The sequence below is a fragment of the Pavona decussata genome, unplaced genomic scaffold, assembly GCF_977016875.1.
Source record: "Pavona decussata unplaced genomic scaffold, jaPavDecu1.1 SCAFFOLD_143, whole genome shotgun sequence".
Taxonomy (NCBI): domain Eukaryota; kingdom Metazoa; phylum Cnidaria; class Anthozoa; order Scleractinia; family Agariciidae; genus Pavona; species Pavona decussata.
Genome location: NW_028145556.1, coordinates 420001 through 433059, shown reverse-complemented (window position 1 = coordinate 433059; position 13059 = coordinate 420001). Strand labels below are relative to the sequence as shown.

Below are 13059 nucleotides of genomic sequence, written 5' to 3'. Positions count from 1 at the left end.
GCACAAGAGCTGATTTCTTGAAACACATGATATTGCAGTTTTCAGTAGTCTGATTGGTTCCCTGTGACAAACGCTCGAGAGAGCGTTTCATTCGATTTCCGAATGCCCAGACGTTTTTTTTAACCCACTTCACGGTGTTTGGAAATCGGATGAAACACGCTTCCTCGTGTCTGGTGTATTACCTCTCAACGTACCTTACCAATGAAACCATCAGCGCAGTCTTCTCGTTTAAGTAAGCCCTTGCACACGAATAATTGGCCGCCGTTTTGAATTGGAGCGAACATGGCATATACTTGGAACACTGTATTCGCCATCACTATTTCCAGTGTCGACTGCCATGGTAATGTCTAGTTTTTCTCCGAGGTCTCCGGTTTTCCTCCCTCCCAAAAAAAAAAACCCTTCCAAATTTCAATTCGATTCTTGAGGGCCACCCTCCCTAAATGTTGTTATTTCGTAACTTGCTAAAAAATACACAGGCTATAAGTTTAAACGTTTTATATGTGCAAAAGGAATTCAAACAAAATCTACGCATTCTTAACATATAGGGCAACCGTAAACAGTACTTTTGGCATTCTTTCAAGCCTTCTCTCAGCCTTAACGTCTGGGGACCAGACTCGAATACAAACTGGTCCCGAGTATAATTGAGCAAAGCTTTCACTAACTGCGTTTACAACTGTTTTTCATTGGTTGTGAGATTGGCAAAAGCAACGACTCGGTCAAAACTTCTTCCAGGAAAATTATAATACATCCACTCTATAGATATTGCTAATAACTTATCTCAGATTCTCAAGTTTAGATTCAGCTACCACTAAATATATAATCCTTATGAAATAAAATAAAAGTCCTTAATCTAAATTGCTATTGATTAATCAGTTTAAGCACTGACCAGGCTTCAAAAGAATGGGTAAAGCGGAAAAACGCATTTCGCCGCAACAATATGAAAAATTCAGTTGGTCAGTGTTAAAACTCACGCTTAGACAACTCTCTTGACTTGACGTTTCATTCTCTGCAAAAAAAAGTAAAACTAAATAAATAAACAACCAAACACATAAATAAGCTGGGTGATCATATTAATGTAAACAGTAATTTTTGTTTACTCGATCCAGCTAGCAGTACTCCTTGATTATTTTGGAGGTTCGTCTAAGTTTCAGGTTTGCTGATTGATGATTTGCTGATTTACGTCCCAAAATACCGTTAATTTTTCCACTTTGGAGAAGTGTCAGCTAAATGTTAATTGTTTAAAGTAACAAAGAAAATTGTACTTACAAGGCGTCTTTTCTCCCAATTCAAGCGTCACGTCATCACCGATTAGTACAAACGGAGCCCAGTACTTTGCTGCAGAGAACGTCTCTGATTCTCGAAGAGATTTCATAGCGTTATGAAGAGCAACACTGGCGCTTCTTCCCTCTGACAGGTGTTGATAGAAACTCTTCATGAATGCCAATGTTGCCATGTCCGAAATTGCCCAGAGTGATACCAGAACAGAACGAGCACCAGCAGCCAGGAACGCCCTAGCAATCCCCACAACACCCTCAGACTTCAACTCCCCTCTACCACTATGACAACAACTAAGCACAACAAGCCTTGCTCGCAAACGGACTTCTTGCACATCTGATATTTTCAAAATATAATCCTCCTCTCTGGGTCCTTTGTTCTTTGACTTTAATCTTTTGTCTTGATTTTCTTCCCATCCGGGATTTGGAGCCAAAGCAATTTCTCCTGTTTCCTTGCGTCCATGGGCTGCGATATGAACCAAGGCAACTGATTTGATTCGCTTCAGTACCTCGTCTTTGGTTGCTTCCGTCCCTGTTAGTGGTGAGACGTTTAGAATTTTTCCTATCATTTCAACTTCCTCTTTTGCGTACTTCAGTTGCTTGAATTTTGGCTTTTGCACTTTCTGTAGACACGGATCTCCGACGAGCAGCACCCCTGTCTTATTGTGGCTTTCTAAACGGGAATCTGTGATGAGCTTTAAGCCCGTCAACGAGGGAACGGTGCGTATTCTGATAGATTCACTCAATGCAGGTAGTGGAGCCAAACACAACGGACCATCGGGGACAATAATTAATTCGTCACCTTGACACAAGTCTGCGATGGGACCAATCATTACATCATACAGTGGCTGCAGAGATTCGACAGTGCTGTGCGATGATTCTGATTGTTCTTCATCACCTGCTTTATGGGACGGTAGGTCAGTACTTAGCTCATCCTCATCTAGTGTACGATTCTCACATCTGACACCAACACCAGCCCCGAGTTGTTTGAAAGTACTTTCCATCAGGACAGCCAAGGAGTCTTCTTTCGCGCGTCCAGCCCCTATTTCCTTTTGTCTGAACTCAATCTTGTTTCCCTTTCCCATAACCCAGAAGCTGATTCTCTTGTGTTCAAGTCCTACAAAAACGGCTTGTGTGGGAAACTCATTGGTGATGTAAGATATTGTTTCTTTAGGGTCAATTGACGCTGGAAGACCTTTTGTGAGACCATACTGTATTGCCAGGCTATCGATCAAAGCCTGTGCTCGTCCTTGCTCGGCGGCACACAAAGCCTCGTCAATGTTTTCAAGTTTTATCAGAGTCCTCCATAAAGCAGAGTAATTATCACGGTAGAGGTGCCGAAAACTTATCTTCCAGACGTCTTCAGATTCGAGGCTAGCCCTTAGGATATCCAAGAGTTTTACACTGTCTCGATAACATTCTGAAGCCTTTTGAAAGTTGCCAAGGCTGTCGTATACATCGCCTAGATTTCCATAGGCCCGTCCCTCTCCAACGCTGTCGCCGACTTCTTTGGCAGTGGACAGATCTTCGTTGTAGCACTCTATGGCTTTCTCGAATTCTTTGAGGCTCTGATAAGCAATGCCAAGATTGGCATGGGCCTGCCCTTCTCGTGCTCTGTCGCCAAATTCCTTGGCACTGGAAAGATGTTTTTTGTGGTACTCTATGGCCGCTTGGAAGTCTCCGAGTCCTTGATATACATTGCCCAGATTGCCATAGGCCTGTCCTTGTCCAGGCTTGTCACCCAATTCTTCTGCAATGGACAGACGTCTTTGATGATGATTCACTGCTTCCTCAAACTGTCCCAGCATATCATAAGCAATGCCCAGATTGCCGTAGCATTTTCCTTCCTGGGGCCTGTTGCCCACTTTTTTGGCAATGGACAGACATTTTTTGTGATACTCTATGGCTTCTTGGAAGTTTCCGAGGCATTCATAAACATTGGCGAGACTGCCGTAGGCTCGTCCTTCTCCATCAATGTCGCCAACTTCTTTTGCAATGAAAAGGTAACTTTCGTGGCTTTTTATGGCTTCTAGGAATTTTCCGATGCACCGAAAAGAAATACCGAGATTGCAATATGCTCGTCCTTCTGCTGCCTTGTCACCAATTGTTTTTGCAATGGTTAAATCTTTGTTGTGGTACTCAACGGCTTGTTGGAAGTTTCCCTGACCTTTATAATAACTACCAAGATTGCTGTAAGCCCGTCCTTCTTCAGCAACGTCACTCAGCTCTTTGGCAATGGAAAGCTGTTTCTCGAGGTAAACTATAACTTTCTTGACTTGGCCGAGGCTACTATAAGCATTGGCAAGATTTCCATAGGCCCTTCCCTCTGCTGCCCTCTGTCGAAGTTCTTTGGCAATGGTCAGACGTTTTTCGTGGTACTCTATGGCTTCCTGGAAATTTCCGAGGCCATCATAAGCATTGCCCAAATTGCCATAGGCGCTTCCTTCTGAGGCCCTGTCCCCCACTTCTTTGGAAATAGAGAGATGTTTTGTATGATGCTCTATGGCTTCTCGGAATCTACCAAGACCCAGGCAAGCGTTGCCGAGATTGCAACGTGACCGTCCTTCTCCAACCCTGTCACCAAGTTGTTTGGCAATGGAGAGATTCTTTTGGTGGTATTCGATGGCCTCTTGGAAACTTCCAAGGCTTTGGTAAGCATTGCCTAGACTGCCATAGGCCCGACCTTCTCCGGGAATGTCGCCCACTTCTTTGGCAATGGTTAGCCGTTTTTGAAAGTATTCTAAGGCGTCTCTAAACTTACCGAGGCAAAGAAGAGCATTGCCGAGATTTCCATAGCTCTGCCCTTCTCTTGTCTTGTCTCCCAGTTGCTTGGAAATGGAGAGATGTTCTGTGTGGCAGTTTATTGCTTCCTGGAACTTTCCGAGCAGAGTATAAACATTGCCGAGATTACAACATGCTCGACCTTCTCCGGCCTTATCGCCGACTTCTTTGGCAATGGAAAGATCTTTGTTGTGGTACTCTGTCGCTTCTCGGAATTTTCCAAGTCTTTGATATGCAACGCCGATATTGCAACAGATGCGTCCCTCCCTGGACCTATCGCCCACTTCTTTGGCGTTCGATAAAGCTTTAAGAAGTTTCTCTATTAGTTCTGACTTGCTTTCTGTCATGTTTTAGGTAGCCTGTGAAATGTGTACATGTAAGTAAATAAATGCGTGTAACACAATGTACTTCAAGAAAACATGCATTCTGCACTGAAAGTGTCGATTTTGGCTTGGCAACAACCTAAAAGAACTATATTCTGTGCAATTAAGTGGTAAATTAGCTAGAATATAACTGTATTTGCGATTCTCACTATGCACCCGGAAAACCACTCTTAAAACGTTTTTTTCTTTTTGTAAGGTAACCGTTACTCAACTGGTCATTTTCAGTAGCCGACATTGAATCATCGCTTTAATGTGCACTGGACATAGGAATTGCTTTTTCACTCTGTACGTAGACGAAGTTTTTGAAACTATCACTTTTCCGTTTTATAAACGCTTTACTGTGAGTTACATGTACTTTCCCCATAAAATGTTTACCTCAAAACTATACCGGCACGAACAGAAAGTGACCGTGCCAGGGGTTAGCTAGACAATTAAAGGGCAACATACTGTAGTCAACGAGGCAAAGAAAGCGTCACGCGTTTTAGCTTTTCCAACCTTTGTTGGATGGGTCATGGATTACCCCCATTTCTTTTTTTTTTTTTTTTTTTTTTTTTTCTGATTTCAATGACACTTACACTGGCTAAGATCTTCTTTCCCCGCATATTCATAAGATTCCTGAAGTTGGCTCTTAGTTTACCCTTTCCAACGAATTTTTTTAAAATTTGCAAAAAGTTATATCTGAACTTGCCGATCACAGATCAATAGTACTGAAGTGGGGGTCTCTTCAAGTTAAAATACGGGGTGTTTTTAACAGGTTATAATGTTCCTATGGTAACCTATACCGTCAAGAAAATGATCATAACTTGTTCAAAATTAGGCATTTGTATGATACCATTACCATTGCATATCAACTCACAAAGCGTGAAAGTATTGATTCGTCAAAGTATAACTATAATAAGTTCTGAAAGCGCTGGAAACCGGTGCCAGCCACCTTAAGAGGTCGTTTGTTTAATTAATGACGGAAAAGAAACTGAGATACAATTTAACCAGGTAATGAATAATTATATGAGGAGCTCGATATTTCTATTGCGTGAAAGAAAACTTTTATTGTAGCGTATAACTTGTAACTTAGCAAGGTCACTGCAAAAAGCGCTAATTCGAATCACAAGCAACAGAATATTAATCCTGTAGGGCTTCATTGCACACTGGCCCCCAAAAAATATCGTGTAAAAATCATTCACAAGAAAATAAAACCTAATTGAAATAAAACTTGCAATTGTTGAGTTGTTAGATAGCTGTTGTCACGATCGGCCGAAAATTTGCGTTATCAAACTGCGTTACCGTCATGCATGCTCTCATGTCTGAGAAGTCAAATGAGGCATTATTTGGTGAGTCTGTTTTATGCTGTGTTTTCGTGTAGGTAAGTGATAATAAGAAAATATTTAGGCTATTGAGGGGGAAATTGTAGCGTTCGGGTTATCGTGATTAAGATTTGCTAAGTGCTAAGATTAAAGCGCTTCGGTAGGCCTTTAGCCCTCAAGAGAACCTCAGATATACATATACTTTACATCTGCTTGGGCAATTATCCTAATGTGACATCATAAATAAAACAAATTTGAACCATGATCTTCTCTAAACTCGGTCTCTAACAATTTCATTTAGCAACATTTCACTTATATCCTGATTAGTACTTTGGAGGCATGGCCTTGATTGTTTCATTTGAAAAATTATTTAACGAGGTTGTTACAACGGTGAATCTAACAGGAAACGATCCTGCGAACCATATCCACATTACTCCCAACAATTTAGTCAGTGGAATTTTCTTGCTATTCAAGTCACAAAACAGTGACAGAAAGAAGGCAGCGAAACCAAAGGCAAGCTTGGGAGACGCTGAGGTTAGTAAATTATCAAAATCTTATCGATACAACTACATTAAACGGGAAGTAGACTTTTAAGTCAAGTTGAGAGTTGCGCGAAGAGATACCTGGTTTCATTTGGCGGAAGCACAAGCAAAAGTAATGTGATGGCCATAGCATATGAAATGGCATTGGTCGTGGCAACGCAACCGTGAATATAGTAGACACAAACCCACTCACAGTTGGCCTTTTCTATCTGTTTTCACCGATATTTCTCTCGATATTTATAAACCGGCTAAGCGAAAGAGAACATTTGATCCTTTCGTTTGCATAGTGAATCTGGTGAATTAAGCTATGCATGCTTGTGCTTGTGTGCGAGGTGAATGAAAACCAGGCTTCTAAAAAGAAAGAAACTTTGAAAATGTTATCTACTTACCGCTCGCTTAAAAGCAGTCGAAAGCGATGAAAAGCACAATTTCAGTTCTTCTAAGGGCGCAGTTTAAAGAGCTTGGCAATAATTGTTACGCATCCGAATTTGATCAGATACGTCATCCTCCCACGCGCGCACAATGAAAGGTCATTTACATGGGTCTGGTGAGCACACAGACGTCAGTAGACTTTAAGTGTCATTTCACATGAAGTTTTCTGAACAGTAGAAAATACCCCACCTAGCGCTAACTGTAGCCTTGAGCGGAAACGCCGCAACGCTTTGCCCAGCTCAGTTTTTGGAGAAAATGACGCATTTCGGATATACAAAAAAAAAATCTCTCTAGCTGCGCATTTCTTACAATGGATGGACATTAAAATATAACAGCCTCAGCTTGGCTTTTTATCTAGTTTTTCGCATTTCAAACAATATAGCATTAAATATTATATTAATAAATACACTTCACCATCACAAAAGCGCAATAATAATCTGAAAGAAACCTTAGTCCCTAAGCCCCCTAGGCAGGGGTCTTTTTGGCTAGTCACGCATTCCTCCCTGAGGAATACTGTGTGCATGTGGTATGAAATTCCTTTTATGTGGTTCATTTTAGTCATCTTCGTGTACCGTTTAAGGTCGATGCCTCTTTTGCAACTGCGCATGGGGCCTACGCATCTCGGGATGGTCGGGATGGTAAGGGAACTGACTCGTTTTTCTCAGTGCCGGCGGCCACTAGACAAAGATATCTTTCAGTTGCGCTATGCGGGAAAAGCAGATATTGGGCATGATAAGGGCTATTGGAATCCGAAAAGGAAATAAGGGGTAACCAAGCATTTTTCAGAGATCATTAAGCTTCAATTTGGAAAAAAAATGCCATACAATATTTTGTATTTTTAACGCTTTGAACAGTAAATTGTTGCTCTGAAGAATGAGTGGTAACCCCAATATTCTTTCTGGATTCCAATGGCTCTAGTCATCAACTGCGGAAAAATACGTCTATAGTAGGGGACACCATCCTTAAGGTTCGTCAAAATAAATTCATGGAAAGGAAATGTGAATACACCCTTGTTTTCGTGAAACAAGTGAGGGGTGATAATTTTTGTGCACGTGTTTTAACATAATAAAATAAACTGCAATTTTTAAATTGGAATAACATTTGCAATTTCCATGTTTGGAACTTGACTCGTAGAACTTTGCCGAAAATGTACTCGCAAATGTTTCCTTATAAAACTTAACAGAAAAGGTATCAGGCAAGAGAGGACCTCTCTTGTATCAGATGTTTATCAATCTGCGCCGGGATCTCTTTCTTCTTTCGATTCATCCACCTTGAGAGTTACATAGTCCTGATGGAAATATCCTCGTACGCCGTCGCATGTGCCCTAGTGAAATAAAGACAGTTATAATTAAAGTTTAGGGAACTAGTGATAACAAGTTTGTTCGATCGGACTGAAGAGGACCCACCTTGTCTGGGGTAGGGGGGTTATCAAAGACACCGACCGTGACCGTGACCTCATGAACATTACCGACAAAATTTAATTGGCTTTAAAATTTGAGTTGACTCAGAAATATTCAGCTAGCAAGAGTCAGCATTGCTAGATAAACAAGAAAAGTGAGGTTTGCATCTCATTGTCATTTTTACTGTCGGATAGAGGGGTGAGTATGCAATAAAGACACCACCGTCTGAGGTTAAGGAAGGGGCGTGCAGGCAGAGGCCACCATCTATTTTGTGGTTTGGTGGATCCTGTTGGAGTATAGTAGTTCTGACCACTTCCCTTAGTCTGCCGTACTGTGTTATGTTCACTATACCCTCCATTTTTCACCTCATGGAGTGTTCACAGTGAACTGAACAGACGTGAATAAAGAGGAAGAAATTTGATCTAAAAATGGAACATGAGGCTGCAGTATGACAACCCAGACATGAGAATCCTTAGGTGACAACAACAGATTATCCTCCATTCGCTGCTCAGGGATTGTTCGTGCCCAAACCAGCATTTCACTATCATCTTGTCCACTTCTTACCTCGTGCCACCCTTCTCTGTCAGTCTGTAGAATATCTTTGACAACAGATCCTTTCCTCAAACTAAGTTCGTCGTCATTTTTCGCTTCGTAGGATGTGTGCACGTAGCCATGTTCTCTTCCTTGCCACCACCTGGTCAGAATTCCCCCTGTGAGGTAATGGACATTGTTCAATCGTATGATAGAGTGATTTTCAACTGAAACTAGCTTGAACACGAGGCTTAGGCGGGGGAATCTTTTCACATGCAAATATTGAACAAATCGACGGCAGTTTTCAATGGTCTATACTATTATGGACCATAAAATGACATCATAAAATGTTCAAAACTCAACTGGAACCACGAGCCGCAAGTGAATGGTTTCAATGCCAAGGTTTTTATTGTTTTTTTCCCGCGCTTGGCGTCGGTGACATGTATTTGCTTCGAATTCTGATTCGTTCATTGCGCTGTTTGCGTCTCCTGCGATTGGCAGCATTCTTGGAATTGACTGATGCGCTCACTTTCACTTTGGTGCAAACGCGTTTGAACTTGCAAAGAATAATGGTATACTTACGCAAGGTTTTTAATGGCCGAAGTAGGCCGCTTATGATCCTGGAGGATTCGTGGTTGTCCACGTGACTTCTGTTGTCGGTAATAAAGCAGCTCCATATGATTATAAACCAACCAATTAGAAGCGTGAAACCGACAAGACCAAGGCCCTGATTGGTTAGTCAAGTCAAGAAAATAAGAGCGGTGCAAAGTGGAAGCCATATCATTGGTTTATCTTTGCAAATAATGCAAATTTTTTGAAAGATATGGCCACGGGATACATCCCCGCACTCTTGGGCCGAAACCCTTTTCAGCCTTTTTGTTCACATTGAAATTCACATTGCTGAATCTCCGCGACCCCATTTGCCGTCATATTTTGAATCTGAGCGTTCTTGAGCGCGCTCGTCTTTCAAGAGCCTGGTGGCCTTTTTCACCGGCCATTCTTTTCTATGCCTGGAGGCATCGACCTTAAATAAGGTTATGACGTTGTTTTATACTGCCGTTTGCCCCTTTATCACCTATTTCCCTAGCATAATTTGAGCGATGTAAAAGTCGTATCTCTCCTTGGAATAAATACGATTGTAGTCGATAATGATGTTACCCCACCTCTCACACCTTTGATGACTCAACTTAGCCTGGTTGTTGCTTTTAGTTGAATAATAAAGGATACAGTGAGCAAAAGAACTCTTTGATGCGAGTATTTTGTCTTCTTGATCTTCACATTGCACCAATCATAGATAAACCTCAACTCTTTCTTGGGAACGTTATTTGTTTTTGTCTTCCAGCCCTGGTCACAAACACACACTGAACCAACTCGCCGGCCATGGTGACAGTTGAGTGGCACCTGTCATTCAAAGAGACGCATTTTACTGAAAGATATAGTAATCCTATCACATCCGCATCACAAACTGGAACTAACTGTATCTGATCTGGCCAATCACAAAAATGCAGCCAAATAGCACAGTGAGCCAATCATCTCGAAGAGAATATATATGCAACTGGTGCCAAGGGCGGGAGAACATGCATCCACTGGAACAAAGCGCGGGAAAACGTATGCAAGCCAAGTCACGGGGTGTGCATTTATTTCTAGACTAAGCAAACATGATTCCCTTGGGTACTACTTTATAAAATGTCGCAAATTTATCATTCATTGTTTTTCTCTCTCTGTTATTCATTCTGCATTTTAGTTATAATGGTTGCTCAAAAACGGAAATTCAGTCATGCGGCTTTAAGCTGCTAGCTGACCGGGTTGATATCCTTAATATCCTCCAAAGTGTACTTCATCTTTGCGAGTTTGCTTTTCTCCATGTTGTCATGAATCTGCTTTCTCTGCTCCTTGGTCAATTCACCACTCACTAAACTTTTGCAGTCGTTATGGTCTTTGTCAAACGCCTGTTGACATTAATTGAAATCAAAGCATTGTTACGATCAATAAGTGGTACATTAATCCAGCTTACGCCGTAAACGCTTGATTAAAATGAATGAATGAATATTATAAACGTGTCTCTAATAGTTGCTAGCCTGGCCCGCCTAGATTATCACTTGCTACCTGCGGGTCAGTCTACTTCCTTGTTTTTCTTGGTTGGATTAGTTGAATAAACTTCAACAAACTTAGTATCAAGCAGAGGGAGACTTCTCCGCTAAAATATGGGACACCTAACGAACAATTAAGTGACTATGAGAAAACTATGTAAAATCTATGTAAAAAAATCAAATAAATATCACAACGTCTGTTATAAAAACTTAGAATTGTATAAATGGCAGCCTTATGGCTATCTTGTAGAAAGCTCGATAGATCACGCCTTTTTATTTGTGATTTAAAAGCCTTTAGATTGCTCGCGAGTCTCTCCTTACTGGAGAGGTTACTCCATAGTTTAGGACCATGGTATCTTAACGAGTGTTTGTCGTGAGCCGGTGACCGCGTTAAATCTGGGTAGCACAAAGTCGGTTTGGCTTAATTGGTAAGTGTGGTTGCTAGCCTGAAACGAATGGCACGCATTGCCCTAGAACACAAATTGTGTTTACGCTTGGATCGGCAAGCAGGCCGGCCAGACTACCCATGTAAAGGCAACAAAGCATGACCAGAAATCCGGGTAAAGCGGGCCAGCCCGCTTACCGGCCCACCTCCACATTAACAGGCCCGTGGTATTTGCGCGTGGACAAGTGCTAACAGCTGCATGAGTGGACATAATATGTGGAAAACGTGCAAAGAAAAATCTGTTTTACGTGTAGACAGAACCTTCACTCATTGTCAAACATACTTACAATTTCTGGTAATTCTCCTTTTTTTCCTTTTGTATAACATTCGTGTATAACTTCACATTTCCCTGTTGAATTCCTGAAAAAATTCCTCCAGCCGTTATATTTCTCAACGCAGTCGACAGGTTGACAGTCTTTCCTGGGATCCTGAGGAACAGGCAAAACAACCATGGACTTTCACTTCACAGACTTCAGCAGTTACCAAAATTGTTTACTTCTACGAAGAGTCTGTTTACACACATTTGTAGAAAGGGTGAGTTACGATCTTTCTATGTTGCTTTATAGCATTGGCGCGGTAGCTCAGGTACCCAAAGAAATGAAACATACCGGCTAAATTGGCAATGGCCTCAGAGGGGTGAGGAGAAATTAACCAGTGTAAAGTATCATTCCAGGTGACGAATCGAAGAGTATGATAAAAATTTGCACCAGACAGTAAAAATTGTTCACCTCCGATGTCATCACGTGTAAGGCAAAATTTACAACTCAACATGTACATGAAATGTATGTTTGTTTAATACTTACACAGGAAAATCTCACCAACGGAAACTAAACCAACTGACCTGTCCGTCGGGGCTGATATTTGATATATATACCCCTCGGTTCAGGTCAGTAATCTTCATCTATACTCTGTATTCATTTTCGTCTCAATAACTTACCCTATCGACTCCTCTGCATTTCCTGTAACTGTTTCCCCCAAAGCCAACGACTGTCAAATAAACAATGCCTTTATTTTAATAAAATTAGCATTAAAAAAGCTGTAGAGGGAAGGTTGTGGTCCATTTCCATCCTTCCAAATTGTTCTCAGTACATTTTAGTTTGCAGCCTGTGGACATGGCTCTTTATTAGTGCGAAAAATCCAGGAAAAATTCAAGCTGTATGAGGCTTCGGGAGCCTGGAATTCTGCTTCAATTCTCCTATTTTACATGCACCGAATTCCCTGCAAGGGACTGGGTACGACATAGATTACTATAGGACTCCGTCGATTGAACATGGAAATATGTGGATGATTACCAGCCCGGGTGTCGTGATCAATATCGAATTTCTCTCAACAGCATTACTACAGTATAAAGGTGTAGTACTACAGCTGGTGAGAAGTAAGACGTTCAACGAGTGATAGTTTGATTTATTGAAGGATTGTCACGATAAATTGTCGTACCGTCAAGCCATGATCTTTTCTTTGGTTCCGTGGTGTTAAAAGGCACTTTGTGACGAAGTTTCTTCTCTTCAGCAACAAATATGAAGTCGCAGCTTCCAACTCTGTCCATTGGGTACTATGATAAGGTAAAGCACAAGTTTGTAAACATGCATGGCCCGGTTGTTCGAAAGCCGATTAAAGCTAATCCACGATTTTCATCTCGTTCGTTTAAAATGTTTTTAAAGGTTAATTTTAAACTAGTGATAAAGAAAACTCTAAGTCAAAACTGAAGGACAAAAATTATTTGGAATAATCTTTATTGATTAGTCATTAAAGTTCGAATCAAGGTTCACGTTAACTCAGGATTAGCTTTATCGGGCTTTGAACAACTGGGTCATGGTCATTTTAACTGACACAACAGTATAGTTCTCCCCCTTCTGTCTTTTCGTCACTCGTCTGTCACA

The 13059-nt window shown here is 41.3% G+C and overlaps 2 protein-coding genes across 2 annotated transcripts in view; both read right to left on the bottom strand.

The window, feature by feature from the left end:
* Positions 1–478: 478 nt before the first annotated feature.
* Positions 479–7213, bottom strand: LOC146466444 (uncharacterized). Its single transcript, XM_085127326.1, has 3 exons — positions 6671–7213; positions 1267–4414; positions 479–1006 (listed from the first exon to the last, which is right to left on the bottom strand). Coding segments are annotated over exons 2-3 (3138 nt in total). The 5' UTR covers positions 4403–4414; positions 6671–7213; the 3' UTR covers positions 479–1004.
* A 357-nt stretch (positions 7214–7570) lies between these two features.
* The window catches only part of LOC146466443 (uncharacterized), a 7214-nt gene continuing 1725 nt past the window's right edge, over positions 7571–13059 (bottom strand). Inside the window, exons 5-12 of the mRNA XM_085127328.1 lie at positions 12617–12731; positions 12117–12166; positions 11467–11607; positions 10447–10593; positions 9872–10045; positions 9227–9371; positions 8678–8823; positions 7571–8037 (exon numbers count right to left, since the gene is read on the bottom strand). Of these exons, the coding sequence (XP_084983454.1) occupies positions 7942–8037; positions 8678–8823; positions 9227–9371; positions 9872–10045; positions 10447–10593; positions 11467–11607; positions 12117–12166; positions 12617–12731 (1014 nt within the window). The 3' untranslated portion in view covers positions 7571–7941. The remainder of the gene's footprint in view (positions 8038–8677; positions 8824–9226; positions 9372–9871; positions 10046–10446; positions 10594–11466; positions 11608–12116; positions 12167–12616; positions 12732–13059) is intronic.

What these genes read in the sequence shown, in the direction of transcription:
- LOC146466444 (XM_085127326.1), bottom strand. Translation starts at nt 4,402, where the DNA reads ATGACAGAAAGCAAGTCAGAACTAATAGAGAAACTTCTTAAAGCTTTA.